Below are 17093 nucleotides of genomic sequence, written 5' to 3'. Positions count from 1 at the left end.
GCCAATGGGTTGCATAGATTTGAAGGAAGGTATGGTAATAGGATCTTGGTTTGCCTCTGTGACCTGTTGTTCTAAAACAGCTTCCTCCCATCTTGCCTTGGGTGACTACATTCCAGTACCTCTCACTCCATTTTTGTGGGCGTTGGGGTAACTCCCATATTCCTTTTATAGGTGTCAAAAGAAAGGAACAAAGCTTATTCAGGGAAGAGCAACCCACAGACATGCTTTGAGTAGCCTCTTCCCCATCTGCCTTCTAACACTGGCCAACCAGGCAAAGTATCTGCCTGACAGATGAGTTTCCTAGGACTCTGCCCTCCATGAGCCAATGGCAACTGGACATCTTCTTCATCTGATATCTTATAGATCCCATAGACTAAATATACAAGGTCAATGCCATCTACCCCCTGTGCTCAGCAAACCTCACAAAAGCACCAATCAGTACTTTCTCCCATTTCCTCCCTCAGCCTAGGGTACCATGGGTCACCTTCTTTTCCCCTAACTGAAAACCTAGAAGTCATCTGGGACTTTTTCATCTTCCTCAACTCAGGTAGTCTGCTTCCTTCCTAAACATCTTTTCAGTCTGGCTGCATCTTTCTCTACACTACTGCTCTGACTCATGCTGGCATTGTTTCTCTTTCAGGAATTGGGGGGAAAAAGGGGGATTTATTTCCTTTTTCCTTGTCTTGATCATGCTTATTCTACTCTGGCACTAATGCTGTATCTTAAATGAAAATCTGACCACTAAAGTGAGTGAGATTAAAATAAAGGTTCTTGAGCCAGGCATCAGTGGCTCACATCCTAGCTATTCAGGAAGATGAGATTTGAGAATCACAGTGTGAGACTTTTTTTTTTTTTTTTTTTCTGTCGGTCATAGGGTTTGAACTCTGGGCCTGGGCACTGTCCCTCAGCTCTTCAGCTCAAGGCTAGCACTGTACCACTTGAGCCACAGTGCCACTTCTGGTTTTCTGGTGGTTTATTGGAGATACGAGTCTCACAGACTTTCATGCCTGGGCTGGCTTTGAACCACAATCCTCAGATCTCAGGCTCCTGAGTAGCTAGGATTATAGGTGGGAGCCACCAGCACCCGGCACGATATGAGACTTCTATCTCTAATGAACCACCAAAAAGTGGGAAGTGGTGGAACCTAGCCTTGAGCAACAAAGCAAAGAGACAGTATTCAGGCCCTGAGTTCAAGTTTTAGTAATGGAACACACACACACAAACATGAAGGTCATCATTTCTAATAATTCCTCACATGGTTTATCATTATGTGTAATCAGGGGTGAGAACCTGGACTGGACTGGAAAATTCTTGAATGTCTTAGCCAGATTCATAAGGCCTTTCATGATGTTAGATATCTTATTTTCTACTACTTCTCCTTCCAACTCCATGATAAATGATCATAACTTCCTTTGACCTTTCTACAGTTACGTATCATTCCTTTGTTTTATGCCAGAAACTCCATCAGAAATATGCCCAAAATGTACATACTATTAAAAGGAATGTCCCAAGTACCATATTATACTATTCACCAGCTTGGGTGGTGGTGTAGTGATTTTTCAGACTTTCCAGAACAAGCTGATACTTCCTTGTATCTCTTCTCCCTTTTCCTCCCTCATTCCCCCCCCTCCAACCCCAGCACTCAACTGGAAGTCCTTGGACTATCATAATCAAAATGATATAGTGTCTGAGCTTTATGAAATATCATGTCTTTATGGTTCCAACCAGGCTTTCATAATCTGCCTTGGAGAAATCTGCCTTCTCCGATGCTGTTCCACACGCACCCTCTCCAATGGCCATCACTACTGGTAGTCAGGAGAATGCTTAATTTAAAGAGGATTCTTACAACTTGCACCTCTCTGGAATCATCAAGATGCTCTGTGGGCCACAGAGGCAGAGAGTTAGCACTTCTCTGCGTTACAGATGCTGCCAGGGGGGCTTCTGCCCCTCATAATGGGGCTTTACCTCTGGCCCTGTGCTTGCCTAGGTGGGTGCTTTTACCACTGAGTCATGCCACCAGAACTATTTTCTGCTGATTGCTTTTAAGATAGGGTCTCCCTTCATGCCCAAGTGTATGGGTGTGATCACCTATCTCACCATAGTTAACAGGTACACATTACTATGTTCAGACCTCCCTCAGAACTTTTCTGCCTAGACTGGCTTTGAACCCTGATCTTCCAATTTCAGCCTCTCCAGTAGCTTAGATTGAAAATGTCAGCCACCATCTGCCCCATTGTTATTTTATTTAACTTTTTTTTAAAATGTGCAACAATAGAGCTTGAATTTAAGGCCTCTCACTTAGCTTTTTCTAAAAGCTCATCATTGGTGTTCGACCATTTGAGCCATGCCTCCCATCTAGCATTTTACTGGTTATTTAGAGATGGAGTCACACAAACATTTCTGCTCTGCTTGCCTCAGTCTGGGATCCTTAGATCTCAGCCTCCTAAGTAGCCTGGGTTACAGGCATGAGCCACTATGTAGCCAGGATACATAAGCCAGTAGCATCCATCTCATTAAAGCATTTTATTTTGTTTTTAGCACTCTAGGGGAAAATCCATAATCTGAACAAATTTGATTTTAGAATAATTTGCTTGCTACCTTATCATTTTCCAGTCCCTTCCTCTCCTCTGTAGTGCATCCTCATTTTTTTGGCCATTTTAATTCTCAATACCACTAGGAAAAAGAAGGGCAATAAGTAGAAAAAATACTGCAATTTTTTTTATTGTTACTGAGTTTTTTGTTTTTTTTTGTTTTTTTTTTTTTTTGGGTGTTGTTACTGGGGCTTGAAATCAGGTTCTCATGTTCTCACTTGGCTTTTTTACTCAAGGCTGGCACTTTACCACTTAAACCATACCTCTGCTTCCAGTTTTTTGATGATTAACTGGCAATGAGAGTTTCAGGAACTTTTCTGAGTTGACCTCAAACCACGATCCTCCTAAGTAGCTAGGATTACAGGCATGAGCCACTGGAGCCTGACTGCCTGCTGAGCCTATACTGAGTCACTGAAATATTTGATTGAGACTTGAAGATTTAAACAGTGTGGTTGGGTCTAATCTTCATAGAAAACAAAACCGAACCAGTTCTTCTCTGGACAAGGGAGAAAATTCTTACATTTTTTTAATAGTATCTACTCTTCTCAGACTGGGCTGTCCCCCAAACACTATGTCCAATCTAGCAGAGCACCTTACATTTTTTTGTTGTTGTTTAAAAGTAAGGACAAGGCCTGTAGGCTAGTTTCTAAGACCACCCCCCTTTTTTAAAGAAAGATTTTAATTTTCTCAAATCTTAACATTAGAAGAAATCATAATCAATAATGATTCCATCTGAATTCTGTTACTTCTGAACCAAGTCAAGCCAACTGAGTAGCTACCTAAGAATAAGGAATGTTCCCTCTGCTCCCTGGAAGGAAGATCTGTTTGCTTCTATCAAATCAGACTCTGAACTTGAACTCCATGAAAGCTCAGATAAAAGAAAGGGGAAAGGAGGCTTGAAAGTATATGCTCCCATTCATGAGGGGTGTGTATGTGTGTGTTTTGAGTTTCCAAGTAACTGAATAGTGGGACTGTGCATTTTCTATCCCCAGGAATAATTACCTTCCTGGCTTCTCGATGAATAATGCATTATTTCTGAAACCCAAGAGGCATCCTTTGATTTTCCTTTTCTATTTAGCTTTCTGAGCGATTTTCAATAAAGGAAATTCAAGGACTTTGGAATGAATGCTGTATTAACATTTTTATTGAAGTTCAGATAGCGCCTTGGCTATTATCTCCTGATATTTGGAATATTATTATTTTTTCTCTCTAAGGAGAGTCTAAGGTGTTGCATTTATTAGAAAATGAAACACATTGGACAGTCTTCAAAGTGAACAGCAGTTTAAAACTAATATACACTGGTATTACAGAACAAAGAGATTTATGGAGGCATTTTCCCTCTCCTCACTTTATTTTCATTTCCCTGCTGAAAGGGCTTTAAAAAAGGAAAGCTCATATTCAAAACTGGGCTGTTTGGGGATGAAATCTCATTTGTTGACATTTTGTGAAACTCATCCCTTGGGGCTAGTCCAAGGCCAGCTTATGCCAGGACTACCATTTAAATCTAAAGATTCAAAGTTACTTCTGGGGTCACTCTTAACCACTCCTTTACTCATTGTGTATCCTATCCTGATTGTCCATGCAGGCTCCATTAGGTTGTTGAAATGCACACAAGAGACCCACGGATCCCATTAGCTCACATCCCTTTAGTTGAGAATCCCCAGCAGACCCTAAGGGAGCAAACACAGTAATAAGTTTAATACACCTTACAACTTTCACTTGCCATAAAACCCAAATGAGAAGCCACTTCAGAAATGAAATTGAATTAAGAATAGAATCTATATCTCTCTTTCTTCTAAAATTACAGTCAAATCTTAGTCCAGTGCCAGTGGCTCACACATGCAATCCTAGCTACTCAAGAGTCTGAGATGTGAGTATCAAGGTTCAAAGCCAGCCCAGATAAGAAAGTTCATGAGACTCCTATTTCCAATTAACCAGCAAAAAAGCTAGAAATGGAGCTGTGGCTCAAGTAATAGAATGCTGGCTTTGAGTGAAAAAGCTCAGGAACAGCACCCTGAGTTCAAGCTCCAGTATTAACAACAACAACAACAACAAAGCCTAAACAAATCAAAAACAAAATCCCTCTGCTTTTCCCCCAATAGATCATGCTACAGAGCAGATCATAACAATATTGTTATTGTTACTATTACTATCTAGGTGAGTTTTTTTCCCCTAAATTCACTTAATCCTTACAACTAACTTTCATGAGGTGAATGTAATCATGTCCATTTTTTAGATGAGAAAACTGGGGTTAAAAAAAAGGTAATTAGGGATTTGAGCCATGACAAACTGAAACTACAAACTGTGCCTTAGCTATCAAATGATATTTATTGTTTATCTTTTGCCTGAACACTGTGTATTTATGAGATTTTTTTGAAGAAAATGTATGAAGTGTATATCCAGAATGCACTTTTACATGTCTAAATTGCTTAGCAAACTCTTGTGATTTTTTCAACTAATAAATATTTGATTTTAGTAATGTCTGAATTGATGATTATTAATATTATATATAATATAATGTTATATCATTACTATCTTCAGCTTATTCTAGAAAAGGGATACTTTATTTACCATAATGGTATGTGATTTGAAGTGCTAGGGTTTTTTGTTTTTGTTTTTTTGTTCTTGTTTTTGTTTGTGCCAGTCCTGGAGTTTGAACTCAATTCCCTTAGTTTTTAAATTTTTTCTCAAGGCTGGTGCTTTACCACTTGAGCCATAGCCCCACTTCTCGCTTTTTGGTGGTCAATTGAAGTTAAGAGTTCCACGGACTTTCCTACCTAGGCTGCTTTTGAACAATTCTCAGATCTCAGCCTGCTGAATAGCTGGCATTATAGGCATGAGCCATTTTCTAGGGGTTTTATAATAAACTGAAATCATTGCACTTTCCAGTTGCATATTTAATAATGATGCTTTTGCATTCTTTCTCTTTGAAATCCTTCCAAACCCTACCCTGTCATTTAGGTGCCTTTATCATCTGCTGGACTCCGGGACTGGTCTTGTTACTGCTAGATGTATGCTGCCCACAGTGTGATGTTCTGGCCTATGAGAAATTTTTCCTCCTCCTGGCTGAATTCAACTCTGCCATGAACCCCATCATCTACTCCTACCGCGACAAGGAGATGAGCGCCACCTTCAGGCAGATCCTCTGCTGCCAGCGCAGTGAGAGCACCAATGGTCCTACGGAGGGCTCTGACCGCTCAGCATCCTCCCTCAACCACACCATCCTCGCTGGAGTCCACAGCAATGACCATTCTGTGGTTTAGGAAGAAAACTGAGATGAGAAGCTGGCTGACTTCTCTGGAGGCACAGACCACCTACCTCTCCTCTACCTGCTTACTGGGCAAAGTGGGAAGAGGGAGTGGACAGAACAAAAGAAACTCGTGTACTTAAACACTAACCAATGGCAGTATTTGTTCCCAGGCCCCCAGGAGACTTGATAGATGGTGAGAATTAGGTTATGTGACCACCCTTGTCCCCAACCTTTTGAAAGTAGAAAGTGGGAGTTCTCGCGATGGAATTCAGAAATAAACTGGAGTGTCCAGTAAGATAGACTACACTAACTAACTAGACTTTAGAAGATCCTGTGTGATTTGGTGCCGGTCAGAAGAAATTCTGACCAATTGAGGCTACAACTTCTTCTTTACATACAGGTTTCCCTTTGGGTTTTATTTTCAAGAATACATTTCCTTTAATAAACATGTGTATACCTTTTGGCAGGATTGTGATGGGTAAGACTATAGACTGTTAAGCTACCATGGTTTTCTTTTTGTCCTTGTATAAGAAAACTGTAAATTAGAATTATTATTATTTTTTGCCTAGAAAGCATGCATGTAATGTATGTATACAGTATGCTTTACTTAAAAAGATAAAAGAATACTAATTTTAAGATTTCTAGGACAGAGAAGTTCTAGTTATGAAAAATAGTCTTTGTTTAGACTCTGAAAGAAATAATGCTTTAATCACAATATTACCTGTTTAAATTAAAGTGTTGTAACAAGTGTAAAGGGAATAGGGAATATGAACTTATCACCAAAAGATATACTCTAAAAAATCATATAGGACAAAACACAGTAATATTGTTTCTACATATTTGAAACCCCAAGTATGTTCTTTTTGCTCATATGTGAGAGAAAAACTTTAATAGCCTGTGGTTTTGAGTTATGCAATAATACTTACTGTAGAAAACTTGAAGATTGCAGAGATATGTATAAAAAGTAAAAGATAATTACCAATAATATCACAACCCAGAAATAACCATCATTAGTGGTCTCCTTCCATGTATGCCTATAAGCATATTATATACTTTCTTACATGATTGGGATAATGCTATAAACAACTTTATAACTAGTTTTTCATTACAGAATTGTCAGATTTTTTATGGTATTAAAATTTTTACAGAAATAATTTTAGTAGCTATGTCATATTCCATTTAATAGCTCCAACTCATTTCATTTAACCATTGCCATATAATTGACTCGAGGTTATTTCAAATTTTTACTGCTATAAAATTTCAAAAAATATGTTGTATATGTAAAACGTTGACCATAGATTTAATTACTTAGGTTGTATTCCCATGAAGGATTCTTTTTTAAATGTGAACTATCTTCTTATACCTGTACTTTTTATAAATAAGGATTTCCTACTTTTGAACTGCTTTGGTGGCAGTTGTGAGGAAAACCGGTTAAAATTCCTTTTTTTTTTACAAAAGAAAGGAAGTGGTTACTTTAGTTGAGAGTGACTTTCTTTTAATGTAACAGGATGGACTTGAAAGTCAACAGTCTCAGTTAACAGAACACTCTAGCCATTTCAATTTTTGTTTTGCAGGGAATGGGCCCCACTCTTGGTAGCCACGACTGTAATGTAATATAATACAAAGAAATTAAACATGCCATGTGAGTGAATGATCAGTGAATTAATTAGCTAGGGGCTCTTCTCTAGCAAGGGGATGGCATGACTGGGTGTGGGACTGGCTACCGAAACTGCCCACATGGACGGCTGTCACGTTAGGTGATGTCTATGTAATAATGCATTGTCCAGGCAAACTCTGGAGTGTTTCAGTTTGTGGTAAAGAGAAACTAGAAAGTAATGCAGTCTTGAAGCAGGTATGGGGAAGTGAGGAGGAAGTCTCAGAGGAAGAACCGAAGAAGGATGGCCGTCTAGGAAGGAGGAAATCAGTGCGTGGCCGGCATTTGAATGGAAAGGGTTGCTTTGTAGAGCACTTCCAGTGATGAGAATGTGGGAATCCGTTGGCAGAAAGGTGTCTGCGTGAATGTTACACAAAACACAGAGCATTTTAGACTGGAAGTATAGGAAATGAACTTGGACCTTAACGGAGGTGCCTATGTTGATGGGGGAGCTGTGGACTATTTGAAATGAAAAGCATCCTAATTGGACTTAATAAATCATTCTCAATCTGTGTTTGCTAACGTGTGGTTCTAATCACTGCTGTTTCTCTTGTTTGAGAGCCTTCTGGCTTGCATTTTTTTGTTATTTTTCCTGGGTCACCTGCTTTTTGTTTCTGCCACAAGATTGCTGAACTCTGAGGTGAAGAAAACACCTACCTTGCCATCCCTTTCCCTCCCCTTTCCTCTTCCCTTCATCCCAGATCTAGTCTGTTCAATCTAAGGCATTAATCTAGGGCAATCAGTCCTTCTATGTCTAAGAGATGGTGGTGTCTGTCCCATAAAAGGAGAGATAATGTTTCTTACCTCAACAGAATAACTATACAAGTGAGTTTATTTAAACAAGCAAAACAAAACAAAAAACACCTGGCTAGGTGTTGGTAGCTTACATCTGTAGTGCATTTTGGATACTATCTGACAGAAAACATGTGTATTACTTAGGGGCAAAATCTGTCATGAGTCTACCTAATGTCCATTCACATTCTAGCATTTATACAACGGGCTCATAATTTTCGTAATGTCCTATGCTTCATATTCACAGATTATTTGATAGTAATCAGTGTAATATCTCTTAAAACAATGAAACAAGAATGCACACTCCAAGGCCCATTAGCCAAATCCTCCAAGTTTTATATGACCTAGTTGGAGGTCAGGTTTTATATTTTAAAATGATTATGAACATATTTTGTGACATAAAGAATTCCATGGGATTCAGATTTCAGTGTCCATAAATATAATTGTATTAGAGTACAGCCATCTTATTATTATATGTGGTATTATGACTACATATATACATACAATAATGGAAGCATTCCGTAGTTACCATGGAGACTGCCTGGCTCTTGAAACCTGACATATTTTCTGTCTCCCCTGTAAAGAATAAAACCAGGAATGCCAAATTTTCTAGTCCTTCATTTAGAGGATTCCAGTTTCTAAGTATACTAAATTCATTTATGAACATTCAAAAGAGACAAAGGGCAAATTTGTCACAAGATCCCATAATCCTTCAGAGACAATTCTCACTTGAATCTTTGTATTAGTGATGATGTTCAATTTGAAACCATATCAGACTTAACAGAACAGCTTACCAAATCATGAAATTCTGAATATGTTCAGCATTCATCAGCCCTTTGTAAGTATGCCCTACATAGTTCATAATTTCTAGAGAAGAAATCTCAATACAACTGTTTCAGTCAGGAAATTAATAGCAATATAGAATCTACCATTTAATCTACAGATCACATTCAAGTTTCACCAATTTGTCCAATAACAGTCTTCAAAGCATAAGTCCCAGATTATATGTTTTCATCTCTCTGAGCCCTCTTTGATTTTTTTTTTTTTTTTTTTTGTCGGTCGTGGGGCCTGAACTCTGGACCTGGGTGCTGTCCCTCAGCTCTTCAGCTGTAGACTAGAGCTCTACCACTTGAGCCTCAGCCCCACTTCCAGCTTTCTCTGCTTATGTGGTGCTGAGGAATCAAATCAAGGACCTCATGCATGCAAGGCAAGCACTCTACCATGGAGCCACCTTCCCAGCCTGCTCTCTTTGATTTTGATCAGTCTTTTAATCTTTTTTTTTTTTCAAATCTTACTACCATGTTGCATTTATGGTGGGAGCCACTGCTTCCAGAAATCACTAATTTAAATTGCTTTACTGCCTTGCAACAACTATTATACATGAGGAAATTGGAACTCAGAGGGAAAACTGTAAGTATAAAGAAGAAAACAAGACGTCAGAAGTGGATGCTTGAACTCTCCCCTGGTGTTGTGATATTGCAGACATGTGTTTATCATAGCAAAGATAGATACTAAGTTCTTTTAAGTGCAAGGTAAGTTACCAGCATTGTAAATGGATAGAATGAAAGTAGAAAAATGGTGCTATCTACTAAAATGATTTGGGTGAAAATGATAAGATCATAAGGAGTTGTAAATTGCTTCTATCACCATTATCATTTAACTGATCCATTTACAATGTCTTGAGAGATCATTACCAATGTACAACATTCTTATATTACTGTGAATATTGCAAGCAAGATCCTTGATGAAGACTAGGATTTTGTAATGTTGACAGAAAAAAAAATAGTTAAAAATAAAATTACTCAACTAGGCACTGGTGTGTCAGGCCTGTAATCCTAGCTATTCAGGAGCCTAAGATCTGAGGATTGTGGTTTGAAGCCAAACAGGGTAGAAAAGTCCAGCAAAACATTGGAAGTGGAGCTCTGGGTCAAGTGGTAAAGGGATATCCTTCAGCAGAAAAAGCCAAGGGACAATGCCCAGACTTGAGTTCAAGCCTCAGCCCCAGCACAAAAAAATTGATTTAAATTTAAAAAAAAATCATACTGAGCACCAGTGGCTCACACTTGTAATCCTAGCTACTCTGGAAGCTGAGATCTGAAGATCCCAGTTCAAAGCCAGCCAAAGTAGACAAAAAGGAGAGACTCTTATCTCTTAACCAGTAAGCTGGAAGTGGAGTTGTAGCTCAAGTGATAGAGTACCAGCCTTGAGTGAAAAAGCTAAGCAGGTGTGCAAGGCTCTGAGTTCAAGGCTCAGTACTGACAGACAAAAGGAAAAAAATAATTACAAATTGTATTAAGAGTTAGGAAGACAATAATGTTATGACAAAGAAATTGAAAGACCAAAGGATGGACGAAGGCAGCGAGAGGAACGACTTCAAAGGAGTAGTCAGGAAAGCTTATGTTAGAATGGGAACTGTCCCTCTGTAAACCTTTCATCTTGAGCTGGAATTGCACGGAGGTATGGTTTTGTCAAGCTTTTGAACTTGTACCCAATCTGGTAATTAGTTCACATCAAACAACCCATTAGAAAAAAAATGGGCATAGGTCTGATGTAAGCACATAGGAATTTCCAACAAGCTATGAAGAAGCTTACTGAAATCAAGTCATTTGGGAAAGAAGAGTAAGTACAGGCTGTGCCAGGGAAGCTTGAAAGGCAGAAGAGCAGGCTTGATGACTAGAGTGATTTGGGAAGTCATTTTATCCTTAGAATGGTGAGGAATGAGTTAATGGATTTAAGTCAAGAAGCAGTCTGGTTTACATTTAAGAATAAAGAAGTCTAGATCAGAAGCTGCCACCTGAACTAAGATGAAAGATGGAGTGGAGGTACAGAAAGATATGTTTGGATGGTGGATGGATGGATGGATAGCGAGGTGTTTGGGAGCTGTTGATTGCTTGCATTAGGAGGTTTACCCAAGACATCATGAACTTGAACTCTGAATGCATGGGGAACGGAAATATGTTGAGATGAGCAAGTATCCAGGAAAGAAAGGAGAATTTTGCACTAGGGAACTAACTGGCTAAGATGTGGGGCTCAGAAGGTATCTGTGGAGTAAAGAGTTACATTGGTGAAGTCTTTTGGTTGTTCAGTTTTCTGCCAACATTTTGCTGTTTTCTTCACAGAGTCTCTAGTCTACTTGACAGGAATGAAGTAAAAAGAAAACTAGAAGATAGACTTAATATCTGAATACATTTTCCAGAAATGTGAAGGTGCATCTTTCCCCCAAAGTAAGGGCATTTGTATACAACATATTAGACCTTTATAAATTTGATAATACATTACAGAAATATATCCAAGGTAAACATGTATCACTTTGTTGTGAATTTAAATGTAGATGATTGATGATTATTGCTCACCAATATTTTGCCTTTTGTTTACCCCCTTTCCTGGACTCTGGGGAAAGTACAGTTGTGTTGCCAGGTCCATGTGACTAATAATGGCTGGTGGACTGTGAATGGTGTGCAGTAGCATTTCTAAGCTGATGAAGTAAAAAGTCCTTTTCTACTTCCCAGGCCTTCCACTCCCCAATTCCCTGTGAGGCAAGACTCATCTGCTGGTAGAATAAAACCCTTACCACCTCATGCTGAATGAATTCTTGACCAAGAAACATGCATTTTCTGTTTCCAGTGAGATTTTGTGGTTCATTTGTTACTGCGGTCTAACTTATCCTGGTTAAGAAATAGTACTTTTTTTTTAATTTAAATTTTATTGTAAGGGTGACGTCCAGTGGGGTTACAGTTATTAAGTGAAGTGCATTTCTTTTTTAACAGTGTCACCCCCCCCTTCATTTTCTCCCAGTTTTTCCCCTGCTGACCCCACCCCCTAACTTGTATAGTTCATTTCCAACATAGTGTCTAGTGAATGGCACTGCTGAATTGCTGAATTGGTTCACCCTTTTTCCCACTTTCTGTGCTTCTCCTTGCCCACACAACAAAGGGTACAGAAATAAAAAAACAGTGACAAAAGGGAATAAACCAAAAGAAAAGAAAATAATAATAACTGAAAATAGTATGACAAAAAAAAACTCGTTTCCATTTCTATTCTTACTTTCCAAGCTCTTTGTTGATGTCAGGTTTCATGGTGTTTATCTCCTTATTAATTTCACCTTCCATTTCCTACACGAGGCATGTAAAGTTTCTGTTTGTTGATGTCATCTTGAATGTTCTGTATTTTTTCTTCACTTCTTCCCTGTGTTCTTCTATTTGTTTGTGAAGCTGACCTTTTATTTCATCGGCCAGTTTTCTCATCATTGCTTGACTGGTGCTTTTGTTCTGCTTTGCACTCACTCGAGTCCTCCCTGGAGTTGTTGGTTTTTGAGAGTGGCATGTTGTCTTCATTGTTTATGAATTTTGTGGTCTTTTCTCTATACATAAATATAAAGTGGCATGTAGGCATTGCTTCTTTGTGTGATCTGCTGTGATGTATGCATCTGGGTTCAGGGTCTGTAGGTATTAGGCATTAGGTAGGTATTAGGTCCAAAGGCTTTTGTGCCTTGTTAGGCACGAACCATGGCGCTGGGAGGGGGGGCTGTCAGTAGCACCCCACGCTAGGCTGGATCAGAGGGGCTTCTGGGGCCGCTCTGCTGTGGGTGAGGGCGTCCCATGCATCAAAGCAACCGACGGATTTGGGGGGTCAGCTTGGCCCAGACCCTAGGCGCTATGGGCGGGGGCATCCCACATAGGGACACCCCAGAAGGCTTTTAGAGGCTGTCTGGGTGCAACCCTAGACGTGGTGGGCTGGGACTTATGTGCCAGGGCTGTGGGGTCCGGCTATGTGCAGACTCCCCAACCTGGCCCTGCAGGCGACAGGTGCATGGCACCAATAGTGGGCCTTGGGGCCCAGCAGAGCCTGGACCCTGGGTGCTGCGGGTGACGGGCACCGTCCCTCTTGGGGATATACAGGGGGGATCGGTGGGTGAGGACCCCCCCTCCCCTGCGGGGTGCTGGCAGCTTCCCACGTGGGGATGCAAGTGTGGGCTTTTAGAAGCCCCGGTATGCCCATGCTCAAGTGGGAGCGCCCCAGCCACAAGCAAGAAAGCCAGAGGGAAGTTGAAGGCCCATCGTAAAGCTTGCCAGTGTCAGGGTCCTGGCAAGCCCTTCCGGGTTAAGAGGTCAGGCCAGTGGTTAAAGCCCTGGCGAGTCCTTCCGGGTAAGAGGTCAGGCCAAGACCACTTGTGGGGTTAGAGGCTCCACCATTAAGGGGCGGGCTTGGTGGGCCAGGCGAGCCCCTTCCAGCGCCCAGAGGACCTGCCTGACTCGGGGAATGAACTCCTGGAGTTGCTTTGTCTCTGCAAATGGTGCACCTGCTGCGCACCCCAGTGGCTGCTGGTCTGAGGTTCTGGATCCCAGGTATGTCCTTGCGGCCTGCTGGTGAGGTTGAGTGTGTGTGGAAGGGGAGAGGAAAGGAAGAAAAATAGGGATGGCTCTCCAGCTGAAGCCTGTGGGTGATGGCAGCCTAGCTGGGCGCCCGCTTGGGTTTCTCCATGTTGTGTTTCCTCTCTTGTACATGCTTCAATTTGAATTTGCTTGGTTGGTGCCAAACTCTTGATTGTTTCTAGTTTGTTCGCTGGGTGACTTGGAGAGGAGTTCCATACTAGAGGGTCTGCTTCTCTGTTTGATCAGAGGGAGCTTGGGTTAACCCCTGTCACTACTCTGCCATCTTGATTCTTCCTGAGTACTCACTTTTTGTAGTTTTTGTTTGCTGTTGTTTGCTGGTGCTGGTTCTTGAACTCAGGGCCTGGGTACTGTCCCTTAGTTAGTTTTGTCCAAGGCTAGTGCACTACCACTTGAGCAACAGCTCCCTCTCGGCTTGTGTGTGTGTGTGTGTGTGTGTGCTTAATGGAGATAAGAGTCTCATGGATTTTCTTGCCCAGGATGGCTTTGAACTGCTATCCTCAGATCTCACCCTTCAAGTAGCTAGAATTACAGGCGCAAGCCACCAGTGTCTTATGCCATTACCTTTTTGATGAACATTAAGGTCCTTTCTGTTCCTTGCCTTTCCTGGATTATAGGAAATGTACATTTAAAATTTAAATTTTAGTAGAGGGTATTATCATAATGAAAATAAGAGCATACCTCAGTGAAACAAAAAGTAAGAAATCAACAGTCAATGAAAACAAAACTGGCTCTTTGAGTAGATCAATGAAATGCATAGACTTCTAGCTAAGGAAGAATAGGGAAGGCATAGTGACTTATGCCTGTAATCTTAGCTAGTTGGGAGACATAGTTTAGGAGGATTGCAGGTCAAACTTCTCAGGGTTTTAACCTAGACAAAAAGTACCTGAGACATCATCTCAACCAATAAAGCTGCTCTGGTAGTGTGTGCTTGTCACCACAGTTACCATGGGAAGCATGAACAGGAAAATCATAGTCCAAGCTGGCCTGGACATAAATTTGGGATCCTATTTGAAAAATAACAAGCAAAAAGGGCTGGGGGTATAACATCTGTCTAGCCAATGCAAGATCTTGAATTTAAACCCCAATATCAGGAAGAAAGGAAGGAAAGAAAGGAGGATGTAAGGAAGGAAGAAAGGAAGGGAGGAAGGGAGGATAAAGGGAGGAAGAGAGGGAGAAAGGAAGTAGGGAAAGAGGAAGAGAGGAAGAGGAGAGAGTAGTATAGTTTCCATGGACAGGAGCTTTGTCTACAACTCTGAGAATCTATTAAGTAGGCCAATTTCTTGAGACTCAGTCTTTAAAACTCACACAAAAAGGCTCACTTCCTCTTTTCCTCTTTCCCCATTTCTTCCTTGTGAAACCTTTTTATTTTATTTTTTTGTCGGTCATGGGACTTGAACTATGGGCCTGAACACTGTCCCTCAGCTCAAGGCTAGAGTTCTACCCCTAGAGAGCCACTTCCGGTTTTTTGAGTGGTTAATTGGAGATAAGAGTCTCATGGACTTTCCTGCCTGGGCTGGCTTTGAACTGTGATCCTCAGATCTTAGCCTCCTGAGTAGCTAGGATTACAGGCATGAGCCACTTTACCCCTTTTGAAACCTTTTGTAAGCATATGACCTATTAAACATCTTCTACATATTCAGGAAAGAATGATAAGAAAGACAGGGTCTCTATCCTTATAATCCTCTAGAATGGAGGTGAGCCATTGGAAGAAGACATTATATAAGTGTCAAGGGTGTTACAAACAAGGCTTATTGGAGAAAGTGACTTTAAAATTTACAGCTGAAAACTGTGGACATGATCTAGGTGAATCGCATTATGTAAGAAAGCTGATGGAATACAATGTTTCATCAGATAAACATTTAAAAACCTGTAGTTAAGGCCTGAAAGATTACATATACACATACAGCGTGAATAACAGGCTGGCATGAGAATAATTGTTAGGAGCTACATAAGGAAGAACCCTATAATTCAAGCTAAAGATTTTTTTTTCTTTATTCTAAGGAATGAGTACTTCTGGACTGGGGAGTTGATGAAAAGATAGGCGGTTACAAAACTTGCTGGTTGGATGATGGTATTGATGGATCAGGAGTGAATTAATGGAGAACAATGCAATGTCACTAATGTATCTGAGGTGAAAGATAACATTAGCTTTGTTGAGTGGCCTGGATGAAAAGCAGTGGGCATGTGTTGTATACTTTGAGGTAGAACCAGCCAAGATTTAGTGACTGCTCAGATATTGCTTACAAGGTGAAATGATATGGAAAGTTCTTTTGTTTCAAGTTAAAGTAGTGCAGTCATTTAATAAGGTAGCAAATTAGACCAAGGACCAACACATTGGGAGTGAGGGTAGATAAGAAGAAGAAAGAAGTTCCGTTCCAGAAGAAGATAGTAGGAAAGGCTACATCTGAAGTTGGTCTTTGATGAAAAGAGTTGGCCAGAAATCACAACTTGAAATTTACTGGTACATTGATGGCTCTAGAAATAGAAACATTCTTTAGATTTCCCAGAGAGAGCTCCAGAATGAGGAGAAATAGAGGCCAAAAACAACAACAACAACCACCATGGAGAAATGGTCATCTATGCAGGTAGAAAGCATCTCTTGTTGGAATTAATAGTAGCATAACTGGAAAATGGAATTGATATCCAAATAAATGGTATATTTCTTTCTGTATTCACAATTGTAAGGTCTTTCAGTTACATTTTAGACATTTTTGTTTTGTTTTGAGGTTGACTATTCAAAATTAGTTTTGCAAACTAGTAGGAAGTGGACTTTGAAGCAGTAATGAGAAGACTTTTCTTCTAACAGAAGCAATCTGGTCAGAATGTCTTTGCTGAAATAAATAGATTCTCAGAAGTTTTGGTCTCTTTGACTTCCTGCTTAAACTTAGCTTGTATTATGATCTGTTTTAGGTCACAGCTAAAGTCTGGGCTGGAGGAGGGCAGGGTGGGGCAGGGATTCATTTAACAGTGATTACTCAGAGGAACAAAGTGGTTGTTTAAGTGACTTCAAGAAGACAGGACACTGTCTGGTAACAACAGAAAAATGTTTGCTAATATCTACACAAAGGTTTTCGGCTGATAACCTTACTGTCTGCTAATGATAGTTGTTCTTTTTAGTGTCTGATTTTGGTTTAATGTATTCACACACAGAAATAGGTGGACAAATTAAATGATCAGATTTCACTGTGGGGGAAAGAATAATCATTATAAAGTGTCCTAATGATTAACTTCATGTAAATTTACCTCAGTCTGTTACAGCAGAATTTTTCACTTGTAGGAGTCAAATTAATTTTTCACCTTCCACTGAATGGCTAGAACTTAGTGTTCTGTCACTTGAACTACAACTCTATTTGTTTGTTTGTTTGTTTACTTTTTAGATGGGGTCATGCAATTTCACCTTGGGCCAGTCTTAA

At 40.2% G+C, this 17093-nt stretch overlaps 1 protein-coding gene across 4 annotated transcripts in view; it reads left to right on the top strand.

The window, feature by feature from the left end:
* Positions 1 to 8017, top strand: part of Lpar1 (lysophosphatidic acid receptor 1) — a 125503-nt gene extending 117486 nt beyond the window's left edge. For all 4 annotated transcript variants that reach the window (XM_070011501.1, XM_070011491.1, XM_070011490.1 and 1 more), the window contains exon 4: positions 5553 to 8017. In XM_070011501.1, the coding sequence (XP_069867602.1) occupies positions 5553 to 5854 (302 nt within the window). In that variant the 3' untranslated portion in view covers positions 5855 to 8017. The remainder of the gene's footprint in view (positions 1 to 5552) is intronic.
* The last annotated feature ends 9076 nt before the right edge of the window (positions 8018 to 17093 follow it).

The sequence above is a fragment of the Dipodomys merriami genome, unplaced genomic scaffold, assembly GCF_024711535.1.
Source record: "Dipodomys merriami isolate MVZ:Mamm:240054 unplaced genomic scaffold, mDipMer1.0.p SCAF_11, whole genome shotgun sequence".
Taxonomy (NCBI): Eukaryota; Metazoa; Chordata; class Mammalia; order Rodentia; family Heteromyidae; genus Dipodomys; species Dipodomys merriami.
Note: the sequence above shows the minus strand (reverse complement) of the source record. Positions and strands in the feature narration are given on the sequence as shown.